Here is a 19,786-nt window from a genome sequence, read left to right on the forward strand (position 1 = left end):
CAGTGTATGATATACCAATTTCTAACTCTGAGTTTCGTCTTGTATCCAATGTAAAAAACAAAACTATTTTAAATGTGTAATCGTACTCTACAGTGTGTAATCAAGGTTTGAAATTATTCTGTTTTTGTCAAATACGATATCTGTTTGGGATTGTTGCTATTAATTTGCAGTGTACAAATTATTTATATCTATGTTCCAGCCACCCAACCATCCGCTCAAGAAAAAATAATAATCCCGCAGCTAAATGTAAATGGGGATTGCGCTTCAGTTTTCTGTCTGTTTGTGTGTGTGTGTGTGTGTGTAGTACTATACTCGTAAGCACCAGAAGTCCACACAAGAACAGTAAACCAACTAAAATTCAGAGAAGTGAGGACATTTAGACGGTCCTCAATTGTAAAAAGGTAAAAATATTTAGGGTTAAGGTCAGGGGTTAGGGAAAATATATATATATTTTTTTCACAAGTATAGTAAGACATAGATGTGTGTGAGTGTGTTTGTGCTTGTACCTACACTCACCAGGTGTCAGGTCCATGCTGGCCTTGTCATTGCAGCCCTGAAGGGAGTCCAGGGTGCGTGTGACCTGGCTGGCAAAGTCCTCTCCTCCGTTCATGCACTCTCTCTGCAGGTGGTGTCTCAGGTCAGTGATGTCATACTCGTAGCCATCCAGGATGGGAGTCTCTCGGATACTGAGCGTGCCGCTGGAATTGTGGCCCTGGCCCCTGGAGTTTCTCAGGCTCTCCCTGGCCTGGCCCCCCATCAATACCGAAGGGATGTAGTGGATCTCATTGGCTGCCTCTGCACTGGCGCTCTTCTGGGGCTGGGGCACACGGCGGCGTTTGCACCACCGCCTGCGCGTGTAGAGGATGAGGACCAGGCAGAGGATGGAGAGGAGCAAAGCGATCATGCCTCCCTGTGAACAAACACAAGGGGAAAGAGAAAGATGGCCACTCTCAACTAAGAACTTCCCAAACTTCCCATTTGAAAAACACCACTGGTGCATAGCAGAGATCCTTGAAGAAAAAACTATAGATCTTAGCAACAGCGTCAAGAAAACATCAAACAAACTCAAAATCCATATAATCACAGAGCACACCATGCAAAACGATGTAGATAATCTCCAAAGCATGGTGTATGAGAACAGCAGTGCTCTAGAAAGCATCATGGAGGAATAAAAACTGAAACCATTTAGGAAATATACCCTATACCAAGAGAGCGTCTATTAAAGCTGCTATCAGACTCTGTCAATAATCTATCAATAAAGACTCTACTCTCGGGTTCAGTGGGTTCAGTGGGTTCAGCGCCAGTAACGGTCTGATGAAATCTTCCACTTTGTTGCACATTTTAGATCTCAGCTCAACTAAATAATGAATGATGAGAAGATCAACAAAACATGTGAGGACGGCGACAGAGATGACTCAACCGGAAATTGAAATTGAGAAACCCTGTTCAGATGCAGACTGATATCCGAGGATCATAGAGAGAGTGCTTCACCTGCTCGCATAAATTTGAAATGGCAAATGTAAAGTCAATTTGCATAAGTTGTTTGCTTATTCTGCATAGTCAAGGACATTAACACATGATGCCTTAATATAGGTCACGTATGCAGCAAATCTGTATGCAGTTTTGGGGGGAAATTAAAGTTAAAATAATTTATTTCGTATTGATTACTTTTTTTAGTACTTTCAAAGTCATTGAGCTATTCCAAACTGGAATGAAGCAGAAAAAACTAGGCCAGATAGTTACCAGGAGACATACCCACAAGTGTTCCCTCTCTAATGCATACTGTAGCACACAACAACTCAATCAATGGGCTGGTACATAGGGCAACACATTCTTCAGAGGTCAATTGAAAATCTCCCACCAAATGCAATTAGGCCCCACCATTTGCATTAGCCACAATGCAAATCTTTAGGTAGGGGAAACTTGTGTAATTTTGTACATTACAGGGTATCAAATAGTGGACTAAGACGGCCTGTCTCTTTTTATAGAGTCAACAAAGCCAAACCAAACATCAAAGGATGCCAGTATTTCAGCCTGTAATCCATTTATGTAAGGGTTATGCTTTAATGTAATACTATAGTTTCAATAACGTATAATTCTGTAATTTACCTCATCCTGATTAGGCATGGCATTTGGTATCCAGAAGACAATATACAGTATATAGAGCCAAAATAAACATATTTTGACTTTACAATATTGATGAGACAGGAGTAGTCAATCATAGTATAGACAACCTGGTCTCATGACTTTTTCATGAGATATACCTTTGGAACCATATTAACATAAACATAACCTTTAATCATAAGCCTTAAGCTGGACTCAAAACTTAACCATACAACCCCAAGGAACTTTAACCCTAACCAGTAGGACCCTTACTGTAACCCTTAAAAGTGCTAACATTGATTTAAAAATAATGTTTGACATTAACACAACATAAATAAATGAATATATACAGTACCAGTCAAAAGTTTGGACACACCTACCCATTCCAGGGTTTTTCTTTATTTTGTACTATTTTCTACATTGTAGAATAATAGTGAAGACATCAAAACTATGAAATAACACATATGGAATCATGTAGAAACCAAGTGTTAAACAAATCAAAAATATATTGCCACCGTTTGCCTTGATGACACTATTGGTATTCTCTCAACCAGCTTTATGAGGTGGTCACCTGGAATGCATTTAAATTAACAGATGTGCCTTGATAAAAGTACATTTTTGGAATTTCTTAATGCGTTTGAGACAATCAGTTGTGTTGTGACAAGGTAGGGGTGGAATACAGAATATAGCCCTATTTGGTAAAAGTCTAAGTCCATATCATGGCAAGAACAGCTCAAATAAGCAGAGAAAAACAACAGTCCATCATTACATTAAGACATGAAGGTCAGTCAATACGGAAAATGTCAAGAACTCTTAAAGTTTCTTCAAGTGCAATCGCAAAAACCATCAAGTGCTATGATGAAACTGGCTCTCATGAGGACCGCCACAGGAAAGGAAGACCCAGAGTTACCTCTGCTGCAAAGGATAAGTTTAATAAAGTTATCTGCCTCAGAAATTGCAGCCCAAATGCTTCACAGAGTTCAAGTAACAGACACGTCTCCACATCAACTGTTCAGAGGAGACTGTGTGAATCAGGCCTTCATGGTCAAATTGCTGCAAAGAAACCACCACTAAAGGACACCAATAAGAAGAAGAGACTTGCTTGGGCGAAGAAACACAAGCAATGTTCATTAGACCGGTGGAAATCTGTCCTTTGGTCTGATCAGTCCAAATGTGAGATTTTTGGTTCCAACCGCCGTGTCTTTATGCAGAGTAGGTGAACGGATAATCTCTGCATGTGTGGTTCCCACCGTGAAGCATGGAGGAAGAGGTGTGATGGTGTGGGGGTGCTTTGCTGGTGACACTATCAGTAATTTATTTAGAATTCAAGGCACACTTAACCAGCATGGCTACCACAGCTTTCTGCAGCAATATGCCATCCCATCTGATTTGCACCTATTGGGACTATCATTTGTTATTCAACAGGACAATGACTCAACACACCTCCAGGCTGTGTAAGGGCTATTTGACCAAGCAGAGTGATGGAGTGCTGCATCAGATCACCTGGCCACCACAATCCCCCGACCTCAACCGAATTGAGATGGTTTGGGATGAGTTGGACCTCAAAGTGAAGGAAAAGCAGCCAACAAGTGCTCAGCATATGTGGGAACTCCTTCAAGACTGTTGGAAAAGCATTCCTCATGAAGCTGGTTGAGAGAATGCCAAGAGTGTGCAAAGCTGTCATCAAGGCAATCTCAAGAATCTCAAATATAAAATAGATTTTGATTTGTTTAACAATTTTTAATTACTACAGTGCATGTGTTATTTCATAGTTTGATGTCTTCAGTATTACTCAACAATGTAGAAAATAAAGAAAAACCCTGGAATGAACAGGTGTGTCCAAACTTTTGACTGGTACTGTATATATATTATTTTTATGTACGTTTACCCCTTTTTTGTGATATCCAATTAGTAGTTGCAACTGCCGTACGGACTCGGGAGTGGCAAAGGTTGAGAGCCATGGGTCCTCTGAACCATGACGCAGCCAAGCCCCACTGCTTCTTGATACACTGCTTGCTTAACCCGGAAGTCAGCCGCAACAATGTGTTGGAGGAAACTGGTGACCAAAGTCAGCTTGCAGGCACACAGCCCACCACGAGGAATTGCTACAGCGCGATGGGACCAGGACATCCCGGCTGGCCAAACCCTCCCCTAACCCAGACAACACTGGGCCAATTGTGTGCAGCCTCCTGGGTCTCCTAGTCACGGCCAGCTGTGAACCCCGGTCTGTAGTGACACTGCGATGCAGTGCCTTAGACCACTGCCTCATTCGGGAGGCACTTAAAATATAATTTCAGTTCATCCAAATCGTCTAACCTGTCAGTTTCGTCTAACTATTCGTCTAACTATTCAGTGTTAAATGCTTACAAAGAATATTTAATGACAACAATGACATCAAATGTGACAATTATCAGGCTTCCCGGGTGGCGCAGTGGTCTAAGGCACAACTGTACGGGAGTTGTACAAGACAGTAACTACTAACAATTGGATACCACGAAAAAGGGGGTAAAATATTTTAAAAAATGTGACAATTATCAGCATGACGTTTTTACGGTTTATGATCCATTTCTGATTTTGACATTGAACATTTTTGAAAGTTAAACCCCCATTAAACACACAGCACGATGGAGTTTTGTTGGAATGGGTTATTAATGAAATTAACTTAAATCATTTAATTCAACTTAGAATATTTCATAAAAGCTAATATCGCATGAAAGCTACATTTTTCTTATTAAGGACACATTCAAGTCTCCTGCTGTACTGCAAGGCATAATCATTAAAGAAGATATGTTCTTGAGAGATTCAGAATGTACACATTGTACCTCATGAAATGAAATGAATTAGTAATCCATTCATAATATATAGAACAACTCTCAATTTGATATAACAACCGAGAGAACATAAAACATTTACTAGCTTAGCTTACGAGTTCTGATTCTTCTGATTCTACTTTCTTCCAAACTTTGACTAGCTAGCTTCTAGTCTAGTTGAATTTTCTATATGATTATGTGAGAATTAGTTAGATTGACAGACAACATTGTGCCATTGGTTGCTAATGTAGGTTAGCTGATACAACTGAGTTTACAGCATACTCCCCATATCCTCTTCAATTGAAAACCCACATCCACCCAAAAACCTTAGAAATTGTGTAAGGCTTTCCCTACACATACAGTACTTAAAGAGATCAATTGATAAGTCAGCTGTGATTTGTAGCAAGGCCTTGACATTTTCTATGGCTGTTCCTTTGGATATATTTTGTTAATGTGGTTACTACCCTACGGAACAGCCGGAAGAGAGACACGAAAAAAAACTTTAGCCTTCAAAACAATAAACACAATATTTTATTAAATATTTTGGTTTAGATTACTCTAACTGAATTTCCTCTTCCTTCCTTCCGGGTGGATATGTGTGGTCCCCTTAAATTGTATATCATTACAAACTAAAATGCTCTTTTATCATTAATCTTTATTATGTAGCCAGTAAATCTTCAAGTTCAGGGGCTTATGCTTGCATTAATGAATGGGTCACTGCATGTCTGCTTGCCTTATCTGATCTGGATGGCATTTTTGGAGTAAATGAGAGTGGAAAGAGGAAACAGTATTTCCTTTCAAGGGTGTGAGTGGCCATAAAACAAGGTCTTATCAGGCACTTAAACCAAAAGTGCAAGGGTCTGAGGGGGTGCCCAAAGGAAAACTGTTGGTAATGTTGTGAAGAACGTCTTGAGTCCAGGCCCCGGCCGGGCCAATTATTTCTGAATTTCTTATGTGGTATTTTTTCATTGAAAGTATGAAATGTTTGTTGTTGGGACTTATTCCTTCTGATCGCCTTGCTCTATCGTATCAAACAGCAAATGAAGAGTTATACTCACATTGTTTCAAGTTTTTGCCTGCTCTTATACTATACCTCTGACCAATAAAAAATACATGTATTTCTTCTGCTCACATCTGCATACAATTTCTTAATGTCATGCCATCGCCATGCCGCCAGTTTCCCAAGAAACTCGATCCCCTTAATTCCCATCTTAACCCTGAATTTACAGCAGCAAGACGGAGCACTAGCATGTTTACTAACGCTATACTGGCAAAAGGTGTGAAGTTCAAAATGTATAAGTGCAGAAGGAAAACATTTAAGACTTTAATTATACCATGGAGTCTAGATTTATTAGTTCAGGCAGGACACTGGGGGACTAAGACCTTAATTCAATGGAAATGGGCTGACTATATCACGAGGTATAGAAAAACGCAGACTTGTGGAGTCCCGGTCAACCTACAGTGCCTTGCGAAAGTATTCGGCCCCCTTGAACTTTGCGACCTTTTGCCACATTTCAGGCTTCAAACATAAAGATATAAAACTGTATTTTTTTGTGAAGAATCAACAACAAGTGGGACACAATCATGAAGTGGAACGACATTTATTGGATATTTCAAACTTTTTTAACAAATCAAAAACTGAAAAATTGGGCGTGCAAAATTATTCAGCCCCCTTAAGTTAATACTTTGTAGCGCCACCTTTTGCTGCGATTACAGCTGTAAGTCGCTTGGGGTATGTCTCTATCAGTTTTGCACATCGAGAGACTGACATTTTTTCCCATTCCTCCTTGCAAAACAGCTCGAGCTCAGTGAGGTTGGATGGAGAGCATTTGTGAACAGCAGTTTTCAGTTCTTTCCACAGATTCTCGATTGGATTCAGGTCTGGACTTTGACATTCTAACACCTGGATATGTTTATTTTTGAACCATTCCATTGTAGATTTTGCTTTATGTTTTGGATCATTGTCTTGTTGGAAGACAAATCTCCGTCCCAGTCTCAGGTCTTTTGCAGACTCCATCAGGTTTTCTTCCAGAATGGTCCTGTATTTGGCTCCATCCATCTTCCCATCAATTTTAACCATCTTCCCTGTCCCTGCTGAAGAAAAGCAGGCCCAAACCATGATGCTGCCACCACCATGTTTGACAGTGGGGATGGTGTGTTCAGCTGTGTTGCTTTTACGCCAAACATAACGTTTTGCATTGTTGCCAAAAAGTTCAATTTTGGTTTCATCTGACCAGAGCACCTTCTTCCACATGTTTGGTGTGTCTCCCAGGTGGCTTGTGGCAAACTTTAAACAACACTTTTTATGGATATCTTTAAGAAATGGCTTTCTTCTTGCCACTCTTCCATAAAGGCCAGATTTGTGCAATATACGACTGATTGTTGTCCTATGGACAGAGTCTCCCACCTCAGCTGTAGATCTCTGCAGTTCATCCAGAGTGATCATGGGCCTCTTGGCTGCATCTCTGATCAGTCTTCTCCTTGTATGAGCTGAAAGTTTAGAGGGACGGCCAGGTCTTGGTAGATTTGCAGTGGTCTGATACTCCTTCCATTTCAATATTATCGCTTGCACAGTGCTCCTTGGGATGTTTAAAGCTTGGGAAATCTTTTTGTATCCAAATCCGGCTTTAAACTTCTTCACAACAGTATCTCGGACCTGCCTGGTGTGTTTCTTGTTCTTCATGATGCTCTCTGTGCTTTTGACGGACCTCTGAGACTATCACAGTGCAGGTGCATTTATACGGAGACTTGATTACACACAGGTGGATTGTATTTATCATCATTAGTCATTTAGGTCAACATTGGATCATTCAGAGATCCTCACTGAACTTCTGGAGAGAGTTTGCTGCACTGAAAGTAAAGGGGCTGAATAATTTTGCACGCCCAATTTTTCAGTTTTTGATTTGTTAAAAAAGTTTGAAATATCCAATAAATGTCGTTCCACTTCCACTTGTGTCCCACTTGTTGTTGATTCTTCACAAAAAAATACAGTTTTATATCTTTATGTTTGAAGCCTGAAATGTGGCAAAAGGTCGCAAAGTTCAAGGGGGCCGAATACTTTCGCAAGGCACTGTAAGCGTTATTTATGTATTTGCTTGTTATGTCAAATCTGTATTTGCTTGTTATGTCAAATCCAATAGATTTTATGTGTTCCTCAGGCTTTAAAATATATATTTTTTGTGATGTCTTCTTATTTCAATACGTTGTGAAATTATTTTCCTCTCTCCCTCTTTATAACATAATTAGTTTACAATATTTAGGGACCTTTGAAATGTACTGCAATGACGCACTTTGCTGCTTTATCAGTGAGAATTTGTTAACATGTGGTTAGAGCATTGGGCCAGTAACCGAAAGGTTGTGAGATCGAATCCACGAGCTGACAAGGTAAAACTCTGTCGTTCTGCCCCTGAACAAGGCATTTAACCCACTGTTCCTAGGCCATCATTGTAAATAAGAATTTGTTCTTAACTGACTTGCCTAGTTAAATAAAGATTTTAAAAAAATGTTTATTTCCTGCTACCGGAGTGTATGTCTCTTTAAAAGGGTGGCTCCATGGGTGGTGGTGCACAGTGTTAGAGGTTGCTTGTTGTTCCCTCTGCCTCTGGGCTAAAAGAGAGCTGAGGACATGTGTCTCGACTTGCAGGAGCTCACCTGCGGCTGAACATGGAACACAAGGTAACTCATCCATTATGGATGATGTTCAGGCAGAGAAGCAAAGGGCACTGTGGTCACCTTGTGGCAGAGGGAGCACACCAGTAACTTGAAACTTTGAAACACAATTGCAAAACAAGTATGTAATGCATTAAAGAATCTTTGCAGGAGAAAAAACAACAAGTCTTTCCATCACATTTAGCCCCTTATCACTTCAGCTGGAATGGCCACAAGGCGAGGGAAATCCCCCTTCTGGAGACAAAACTGAGTTTGGAGCAGTTCAGTGAATTTGCATGTCTATGAGATTAAGCCCCAGTTATAGCTGGCCTATTTTCAAGCCTGAGGTTGGACTACATTCATTCAATAGTTTTAAACTGTCCCATGGTGGGCCTGGTGGCCAGGCATTGAACTGTGCATGACAGGCCACGCTGCTGTGTAGAATCCTGGCTAGAATCGTTGGCCATCGAGCCATCCTGGTGTCTACGGCGTATGGCGGAACAATGGAAATGGCTCAATGACAGGTGTGGTGTAGAGAGAGAGAGAGGCAGTTGGTGTGAGAGAGAGTGCTGGGGCTGCACGTATCCACAAGGACCTAACGAAGTGATGCAACGCTGGCTTTATAAGGCCGCCCTCCAACCGAGCCACAAGCTGTAGCGAGCGAGGCCGGAGCAGGAGCACAGCGCAGCAGCCATCTGTTGCTAGGTCTGGCCTATCTGCATGCTAAGCCTTTCACACCTCCACAAGAGCTTTGTGAATGTATTGTCAAGCAGCTATTAGCATGAGTAGATAGCAAGGGGAATAGAAACAGGGAAACAACGACCAAATGGATGTTACATTTAGATTTGGAGGAAAATATGGGATGGTAAAAACAAGGTAATTTACTGAAATTAAATATGAAAATGTTGTCCTCTTTCAGTCTACTTTTTTATTGTGTACTAATGCATGCAAACAATGAAGAGGAGACTCACATTATTTGACATGGGTCTGTGCAATATACCTAGTAGCTACTAGAATCATTTTTCTAAAGCTGAATAATTTGTTCAAATGTCTAGAAGTACTGCCATCCATCAATGTAGTCCAAACCTTTCATTGTACCACGTCCACATGTACCAAGAAATGCACCGAGTTCTAATACTTATATTAGAGTAGTGCAAATAACTGGAAAGTAACATCCTTGTTAAACATCATGATCAAACATCACAATAAACCCCCCCCCCCCCATTCCAACCCCAGCCAGCAGAGTACCGTACCATGACAGAGACGTGGAGGATGCGTAGCTCCTCCTCGGCAGAGTCGCTGGAAGGGTCGTCCGTGGCGGAGAGGCCGGGGAGGTTCTGGCTGCCATCTTGATGGTGGATATGAAAGAGCAACGTGCCGTTCTCCAGCCACTGTTGCCGCCATCGCACCAGAGGAATATCCTCAGAGTTTCCCGTGATCTCTGCCAGTCAAACAGGACACACAGATAATGGATGAGTCAGTAACGATGCATTTTCAACAATTCATTTCACACGCTTATCATATGAGTGAGCGAGGAGTAAGGTACCTGGGTTAGGAAGCATATTATACTGAATTATCAGTGCATAACCATTTCTGAAACCGTATGCCCTTTTACAAAAACCCATTACATTCTTTGCCAGCAGGGTAATAACTATTACCCTAGTATCTATTACCTGTGTGCCTATACACTGAAACATTCCGTTCCTTAATTGTGATCTAACTGAATGCTTTTAATTGCGTGAGTGTACTGTAACTAGGTTTATCTGACACTGATTACTGATGGTACTGTGCCGCAGCAGAATGGGACCTACCGGTAAATAAGATTTAGGGGCTAAATTTAACCTAGATGCAAATGATCTGACAAAGTGACAGGACACTTTTTTACAGCAGAGAGTTCCCTCCAGGGTCTGGTTCAGCATGAGAGTGTTATTAATGAGCCCATCGCCTCCCTCTCTGCATGGGACCACCAACCAACCAGCACAATTAGTGTACCACTATTACCCCCTCTAATTGCACCATAATAATAATAATAATAATAATAATAATAATAATAATAACTGGATGGTAACTTTACAAGTAAAGTTTGGGGCTTGCTTTGGCTCTTTAAATGTATTATTGTGGTAATGGAAGAAGTTAAAAAAGTTTTACTTCACTATTTTAAGCAAAGCAGTTACATATACTGTAGTTAGTTAAATGTTGTAAAATAATTGGCCGGATTACTTTAATAGACTACTACATCAACCATATTACTTTTGGATTGTGGGGCAGTTAGATTGAAGAAATGTCTAAACTACAGTAGTTGAGTGTGAAAACTGAAAGAAGAAAGACGTAGGACAAAGAGATCTTCTGTCTGAAGATGGGAATTAAAGGCTGGATCGTGTGGACCACACGTAGGAAAGCAAAGCAGCTCTGAATCATTCATGCTGTGGGTTTCAGATACATAGATGCACAATTTACTTTGGTAAAACTTTCAGTGTAATATTAAGTTTGATTTGAGTTGAATGATGATGTGATGATTAGAACGTTTTAAGCTATCGGGGAAAGAAATATGATGGTGAATCTATTGATGACAGCTGTTTGAAGTATTTTTGGGGCACTTGAAGAAGTATGTAGAATAGGTTAATATGTAGACCTACTGAGAGCTAGCTGTAGTTCTAAATAATAAATAAACCCTTTAGGCTAACAGTGATCACGGAAAACTACATTTCCTGAAGAAAATGTGGTGTGCTTGCTAGCTTGTTTTAAAGTCGATATGGTTTTTAAATAAGTTATAGTAGTGGTAGTGACTGCAGTAGTAATGGTGGTGAAAGGTTACAGTTTAAAAAGTAGGAAGATGACCATATTGATTTATTGATTGATTGGTTTATAAGATAGCCTGGACATTTGAAAGTTGTTTTGCTGTCTCTAGCATCAAAACTATGAAATAACACATATGGAATCATGTAGTAAAAAAAAAGTGTTAAAAGTTCAAATAGCCACCCTTTGCCTTGATGACAGCTTTACACACTCTTGGCATTCTCTCAATCAGCTTCATGAGGAATGCTTTTCCAACAGTCTTGAAGGAGTTCCCACAAATGCTGAGCACTTGTTGACTGCTTTTCCTTCACTCTGCGGTCGGACTCATCCCAAACTATCTCAATTTGGTTGCGGTCGGGGGATTGTAGAGGTAATTTCATCTGATGCAGCACATCACTCTCCTTCTTGGTAAAATAACCCTTACACAGCCTGGAGGTGTGTTGGGTCATTGTCCAGTTGAAAAACAAATGATAGTCCCAATAAGCCCAAACCAGATGGGATGGCGTATTGCTGCAGAACACTGTGGTAGCACCCCCACACCATAACACCTCCTCCTCCATGGTTTACTGTGGGAAATAGACATGAGGACATCATCTGTTCACTCACACCGCATCTAACAAAGACACAGTGGTTGGAACCAAAAATCTCAAATTTTGAATCATCAGACCAAAGGACAAATTTCCATTGGTCTAATATCCATTGTTCGTGTTTCTTGGCCCAAGCAAGTCTCTTCTTCTTATTGATGTCCTTTAGTAGTGATTCCTTTGCAGCAATTTGACCATGAAGGGCTGATTCTCTGAACAGTTAATGTTGAGATGTGTCTTCTACTTGAACTCTGTGAAGCTGCAATTTCTGAGGCTGGGAACTCTGATGAACTTATCCTCTGCAGCAGAGGTAACTCTCGGTCTTCCATTCCTGTGGCAGTCCTCATGACAGCCAGTTTCATCATAGTGCTTGATGATTTTTGCGACTGCACTTGAAGAAACTTTCAAAGTTCTTGACTTTTTCCATATCGACTGGCCTTCATGTCTTAAAGTAATGATGGACTGTCGTTTCTCAGCTTATTTGAGCTGTTCTTGCCATGATTGGGGCGGCAGGGTAGCCTAGTGGTTAGAGTGTTGGACTAGTAACCGGAAGGTTGCGAGTTCAAACCCCCGAGCTGACAAGGTACAAATCTGTCGTTCTGCCCCTGAACAGGCAGTTAACCCACTGTTCCCAGGCCGTCATTGAAAATAAGAATTTGTTCTTAACTGACTTGCCTGGTTAAATAAAGGTAAAAAAAAAAAAGAAAAAAAAAAAAAAAAAAAAAAAAAAAAAAAAAAAAAATGATATGGACTTGGTCTTACCAAATAGGGCTATCTTCAACACAACTGATTGTCTCAAACACATTAAGAAGGAAAGAAATTCCACAAATTAACTTTTAAGAAGGCACACCCGTTAATTGAAATGGATTCCAGGTGACTACCTCATGAAGCTGGTTGAGAGAATGCCAAGAGTGTGTAAAGCTGTCATCAAGGCAAAGGGTGACTATTTGAAGAATCTCAAATATAAAATAGATTTGTTTAACACTTTTTTGGTTACTACATGATTCCATATGTGTTATTTCATAGTTATGATGTCTTCACTATTGTTCTACAATGTAAAAAAAAAGTAAAAATAAAGAAAAACCCTTGAATGTGAAAACTGAAAGAAGTGCGATGAGAAGTGATCGGGTGAAATTTGAAGCGAGTGAACCCAGACAGCTTCACTCTATCCAATAAGAGCAGCAAAATCAACGTACAGCCTGCCCTTCTCTTTGTAGACAGGAAAACTAGCCAGCTGAATATTTTGGACATAGAGCACAATCCCGAGAAGGAGGACGATGCGTTGTTGCCTTGGCTGTCTCACCCTCTTCACCCTCATCACATTTTATGCCTACTCTGCCATGTGCTCCTCTGTGTCTGTGAGTATCCATAGCAATGCCTCCGTTTAGGCAGCTCCTATTACTGCATGGTCAGAACTAGAAGCACAAGCATTTCGCTACACTCGCATTAACATCTGCTAACCATGTGTATGTGATCAATAAAATGTGATTTGATTTGATATTTGATGAGACATTAGAGAGCAGTTAGCTGATGATAGCTAGCTACCTTTCATCACTCTAAATTCCGATTAACAGCTGCAACTTTTGGTTGGTTGAAGATATTTATGTTCAGATTTTTTTTTAATTAGAAGAGAAGTAGACAAAGATTTAATCTACTAAACGTTTTAGTCTAACTTCTTGGGGGAGTGGTCAAAATGGCAGATTCTAAGAGTTCATAGAAAACATACTAGATTCAGTTACTAAAACAACTGTAACGTTTGATCTGTATGATATATTTTTGTTCCAATGCCAGATTTGAATAGCAGAGAAGTAGATGTCATACCCTCTTGAGTTTGTATTCAAAGTCATGGAAAAGTTGTTAAAACTTCAGTTGGGGATTTTTTTAATGCGGTTACAAAAACAGCTGTAAGGTGTGAGAACAGAAATTACAAGATTATGTTATAATACTATTATTGAATCAAATGGTTGTTTTGTGCAACATAATAGGGGGGGGTTTAGAACACAGTGTCTCCTGACCCCTCCTGTCTCAGCCTCCAGTATTTATGCTGCAGTAGTTTGTGTCGGGGGGCTAGGGTCAGTTTGTTATATCTGGAGTACTTCTCCTGTCCTATCCGGTGTCCTGTGTGAATTTAAGTATGCTTTCTGCTCCAGTTTCAAATGTTCTGCCTGTGATTATTATTATTTGACCATGCTGGTCATTTATGAACATTTGAACATCTTGGCCATGTTCTGTTATAATATCCATATTTTGCACAGCCAAAAGAGGACTGGCCACCCCACATAGCCTGGTTCCTCTCTAGGTTTCCTCCTAGGTTTTGGCCTTTCTAGGGAGATTTTCCTAGCCACCGTGCTTCTACACCTGCATTGCTTGCTGTTTGGGGTTTTAGGCTGGGTTTCTGTACAGCACTTTGAGATATCAGCTGATGTGTGAAGGGCTATATAAATCAATTTGATTTGATTTGATCATCTGTGTGTGTGGACTGAAAGTGGGCCTCTGGGAGATTTAACACTGACAGTAGATTCATGACGGATTGGTGATAAGACAACATTCCATTCCATGATTAGTGTCTGTGTGTCTGTCTGTCAGTAACAGGGAGAACCAATCTCCAGTTTCTTTAAAGAAAGGATTTGCTATTCTAGGTTGCATTAATATTTTTGTACAAGCAAGCAGTAAATGAACTAGAGACAGATATTTGGCATGAGAGCAAAACGTACCTTTGTATAAATTCTCTCATCTGTGATTTGTCATGAACATCCAGGAGGATGGACTGTGCTATAAAATGCTGTGGCTTAGTATTGCTGGTTGGGTTCTCAACGAATCACCTACGGAAGGGTTGTTGACAAGCTCCAATACTGCAGAAATTAAATAATAAAGTTGACTTGTTTTGAATACGTTTTAAAGTCTCCTTTTGATTAGAATAATTCCATGACAAAGGTTTGATTGGTAAGAGATATTTTTGTTCTGACGTCAGATTTCAATAGCAAAGAAGTAGACGAAGATGTCATACCATCTTACTTTTTGTATAACTTGTTGGGAAAGTGGTAAAAATGTCAGTTGTTTATAAAAAGTTTGAGGAAATGTCTTTGACGTGGTTAGATAAACAGCTGTATCGTTTGATCGGTATAATATATTTTTGTTCCGAGTTCAGATTTGAAAAGCAGAGAAGTAGATGAAGATTTCATACGCTCTAACTTTTTAAAGTTGTTGGCAATGTGGTCAAAGTAGCTGATTTGTGTCAAAAGTTGCACTGTTGCATTTACAGTGAATGGAATGTTGGAAGTGATGATGTAACAATGGGGCTGTTGAAATGCTGAGGAAATAACATGAAAGTGGATGGAGGGGAAAAAGATGAACAAAAAGCGTAATATTTTAAAATGTATAAAAAACATCAAAAGGTTGCATACAGGCACACTATTCCAGACGGATCTGCACGTTTTTAAGTTTGAATGTTTCTAGCTTAAACGGTGTAAGATGAGTAGTGTTGAAAATAATAATAATAACTATAAGTCAGATGTTGAAGATTTAAAGTGGGTTCTCTTGCTTTGCAAGCCCCAATAATAATATTTAACTTGTAAAGTACATTTCCCCAAAATATAGTCAATTCTAGAATACGATCTGTCGAGCAGAGTAAAACAGGTTAGCTTTCACCTGTCCATTACCAATCCGCCATAGGTCTATTCAATTCAGTTCTGCAATAAAAGTTATCAGAGCAAGGAAAAAGGCAGGGAGAGAATCCTGACTACTTGAGGATCTATTTTACGCTGGGTTAATCGTTGCATTAAAATCTCCCCCCACTATGAGATGACTGTCATGGAACAGTAGCAAAGAGTCACTGATGGAAGCCAAGAACATGTTGTTATACTCATTTGGGGGCGTAAATTCAAGCTAAAATAAGTTCCACATGATTCACGGTCACTATTACGAAAAACAAATTGTCCACAAGAATCATTCCCTGAGACATCGACAGAGATCTGGAGTTTTCTATCCACCAAGATCAATACTCCCTGTGACTTGTTTGCAGCGCATGAATGGATGACTATGTTATAGTATCTGTTTTGCAATCTGAGCACATTATTATCCAACAAATTAGTTTCCTGAATGAATGAATGAATACTTGCATGCGGTGTAAATATTCTAAACATCAAGTAGGTTTGATTGGCACATTCAAGCTCATAACATTCAAATCACTAATTGGAACATGCACAGTAGATTGACATCAGTAAGTAGCAGGCATGGCTGTGCAAACAGAGGTGAAGTTGAATGGTAGCTGACCAAAAAAAAAAGACAAACAAAAATATGCAATGGCTGTAAAGATTAAATGGATACTTCAGGATTTATCTACTTCATTTTTCTACTTCCCCAGAGTCAGATTAACTCATGGATAGCATTTGTATGTCTCTGTGTCCAGTATGAAGGAAGTTAGAGCTAGTTTCACGAGCCAATGCTAACTAGTCTTAGCACAATGACAGGAAGTCTATGGGTATCTGTTAGCATCTGAAATAAACTATTTATCCATATGGTTCAGCAATGTCCTCCAAAACAAAACTATTCGCCAGTAACTTCATAATCTCAGTTCTGTGAAGCACAGAGCTGAAGCTAGCTTAATTTGTGAGCTTATAGTTCTCCAAACAATAGCCAAACAAATCAGGCACATAACTAGTTAGCCGCAAGCTACCACTTCATCCCGGGTGAAGAGATGTTCATATCCAGTGCGACTGTGTCTTCTCCGGGATCCAACCAGGGACCGGAGCTGTGGCCTGGGCCGGAACCCACCCTCATCTCTAATGTTTATCAAAGGAAGAGCTATTTTTTTAATTTATTTTACCTTTATTTAACAAGGCAAGTCAGTTAAGAACAAATTCTTATCTACAATGACGGCCTACACGGGCCAAACCAGGGCGATGCTGGGCCAATTCGAACCAGGGAGTCTGAAGTGACGCCTCTAGCACTGAGATACAGTGTCTTAGACTGCTGCGCCACTCGGGAGCCCCATGCCTCCCTGGGTGAGTTGAAGATAAGTCTGTTGTCTCCATGCGTTAGCTTAAACAGTTTAGGATACTGCAAAAATGGCTTTAGCTCAATCGCCGTCATCTTCTTCTTTAATGGAAGAAAATTCTTTAATGGAATTACAATCCTCTTCTTCACGATCTCTGCACTGTAATCCGGGAAAGTACTGCAGATCTTGGTGTTTGTCCTTGATGGGAAAAAAACGTCCCTCGCCCCTCACAGTATAGCAGTTTAAAGACCAGGATGCGAGGCCGCTCAAGCCCAGGGTTCTTGCTGAATTGGTGGTGATCCCTCTCGATGCAGATATCCCGGCCTGCCAATGAAGGGATCCACATTTGCACACTTCTTTTTAGGATCCCAATGGCGTCCAAACCTTCCTCAGAATTGTTAAATCCCACCAATCTCAAACTTGACATGTGACTTTGGTCTTCCATTTCTGTCACTTTTAGGGACATGTACTCAATCTTCTTATCATAGTCTGCCATCTTTCCTTTGTTCTTGCGCACCTTAAAGTGAAGCTGGTCATACTTCCCCTTTGTTAAGGCATTGCCTGAATCATTGGTTTCAGTCACCTAGACCGAAAAATCTGCAATATTTGGTGGCAGAATGTGGTCCACCGCCTTTTCCACAGCTGTGGTAATAATATGGTCCAGGCTGCAATATTGTTCCTCCATAGCATGTCTATAGGCCTGCAAAATGGCGTCATTGAGCTGTTCTTTAGAGAGGCCCTCAGTTTCCCTGAATTTCTTCTTCACCTGAGAGCTTGCTTCTTTTCTTTTGAGCCAACTTTATATATTGACATGTTATAAAAAATTTAGTAGGACTTGAATTGTCGTCAAAGGTCCCGTGACACTCCCCGCAAAGACTTGCTTTGAGCTTTGTTCATTTCAATAAGTTTGTAGTTGCTATTGCAAAGACACATTCAAATTTATTTTTGAAGGTTTTCACAGAAATATCGCGCAGGTAACACGGCTATGGTTGAGGGACAATTTCTGGAGCTGCATGTGTAATAGGAGGCCTGTTTCCCAGTGGGAGAGAGCACAATAGAGAGGGCTATAGTCTGTTTTGTACTGAATTTAAGCAGCAGTGACCTAGCTACTGGAGAGGCCAGAATGATTCAGCTCACATCCTTCTGCAGTGTCAGAATCTGGCCTCTTACTTTCATTACTTGTGGTTTCACTGGGAAAAGGGACTGAAATACATTTCAGCTACTGGCCAAATATATTTTTTGGGAAGTCTGAGGATACTAAACTTACAATTGCAAACTGGATGAACCTCCTTAAGCTGTAAATATGCCAAAAGTCCTTCATGCAAAGCTCCTGTAAAGCCTTAATGTATCATAACTATCAAAGACGTATTTCAATATATTAGAGAGTTTGTGTCTACGATTTGAACATGAAACGTTAAAATGCACAGTGGTGCTTTCTGATTGCAGTAAAAACAGTTCTACTGTAGCACTGCATTCAGTTCAATTTATTTTATTGTTCTACATAGACAGTCACTTAATCAGATACTTAAAGTATGAGAACGTATACAGGTGTAGGATCTTAATTTGATCACCCAGTTGCAGGAGAACTTTCATGAAATGCAGGATTTTTTTTTTATTCAATGGAAAATCATGTCTGAAATTTCCAAGTGGAAATTACAAACTTCCGAAGCCTTTTAAAACCTTAAATACATTACAGTATTTGAGGTTTAAAAAGGCCTCAACCCCTAAAAAATGTGTAATTAATTCTAATCCACATAATAGTTCACATTGCACGTTGCTGCAGGATTATTGTCTTGCTGTAGCAAACTGGCTCAAATTAAGATCCTACATTGTTACCATAAACTGGGAGTTGACAAAGACCTTGAGTTTACCAAAAATAGTTTGTCTGGTTAATCATTGAAAACCATATGCCTGTGGAAAAACAAATGAAAGCAAATATTCTTTACAAAAATAAGTAATAATAAATAATAATAATACAATTGCATTTCTAGATTTTTTACAGGTCAATGCCCTTAACGTTATGTGGGAAGCAGGAAAAAAATATTTTGAAAATGTAAAAACATAAAATGTACCCATCCAAAAGGTTTGTTTCAAGGTATGTGTCTTGACTATGCCAATTTTCTACATGAATAGGATTAAGAAACTGAGCAATCAATCAAAGTCAGTCTTATTTGAACAAGCAATCCAACACTTGCCATATTGAACATGATGGCTGGCAAATGGTAATGGTTAGCGTTTTAAAGCCATGTTAAATATTTCATGTTGGATGATTAGGCATGGGATACAGCTTAGAGGACAGGGGAATGGGAAACTTCAAGGTGAGGAGATCACAGTTCTTGCCTGGAGTTAATGTAAAATACATGGCTCGGTTTGATGGTTTCAACACGATCAATCCGAGCTCCAATTGTGATTCAGCGTTTGACTTCAGTAAAAGTCACACTGGCCGGGGGGGCATTGCAATGACAACTGATCAAATAATGTCTCGCACGTGAACAGCAAAACATTACATAACGAAACAAATGGAAGAAAACGTGTTGTGATAGCTGTTTAACAGGGTTAACCTGCTCTGGACTCTTGACAATCACCAAAAAATAATTAGAGCCACTATTGTTAATGTACTGTCGGCCTAATCTTGAAGTTGTGCTACAAGGTGTGGTGTGTGTGTGTGTGTGTGTGTGTGTGTGTGTGTGTGTGTGTGTGTGTGTGTGTGTGTGTGTGTGTGTGTGTGTGTGTGTGTGTGTGTGTGTGTGTGTGTGTGCATCTCATCCACCATCCACCTTCACACACCTTACTATGCCCTTGGAGATGGGTTTGCTCTTTGTGTTTAAAATAGGTACTTTTAGAATGGC

At 40.0% G+C, this 19,786-nt stretch overlaps 1 protein-coding gene across 10 annotated transcripts in view; it reads right to left on the bottom strand.

Annotated features, from left to right (window-relative positions):
• Positions 1–19,786, bottom strand: part of astn1 (astrotactin 1) — a 240,416-nt gene that overhangs the window by 189,413 nt on the left and 31,217 nt on the right. For 7 of the 10 annotated variants that reach the window (XM_036965977.1, XM_036965979.1, XM_036965976.1 and 4 more), the window contains exons 2-3: positions 9,815–10,002; positions 511–910 (exon numbers count right to left, since the gene is read on the bottom strand). In XM_036965977.1, the coding sequence (XP_036821872.1) occupies positions 511–910; positions 9,815–10,002 (588 nt within the window). The remainder of the gene's footprint in view (positions 1–510; positions 911–9,814; positions 10,003–19,786) is intronic. The other 3 variants (XM_036965981.1, XM_036965978.1, XM_036965985.1) reach the window with 1 other exon arrangement.

The sequence above is a fragment of the Oncorhynchus mykiss genome, chromosome 28, assembly GCF_013265735.2.
Source record: "Oncorhynchus mykiss isolate Arlee chromosome 28, USDA_OmykA_1.1, whole genome shotgun sequence".
Taxonomy (NCBI): domain Eukaryota; kingdom Metazoa; phylum Chordata; class Actinopteri; order Salmoniformes; family Salmonidae; genus Oncorhynchus; species Oncorhynchus mykiss.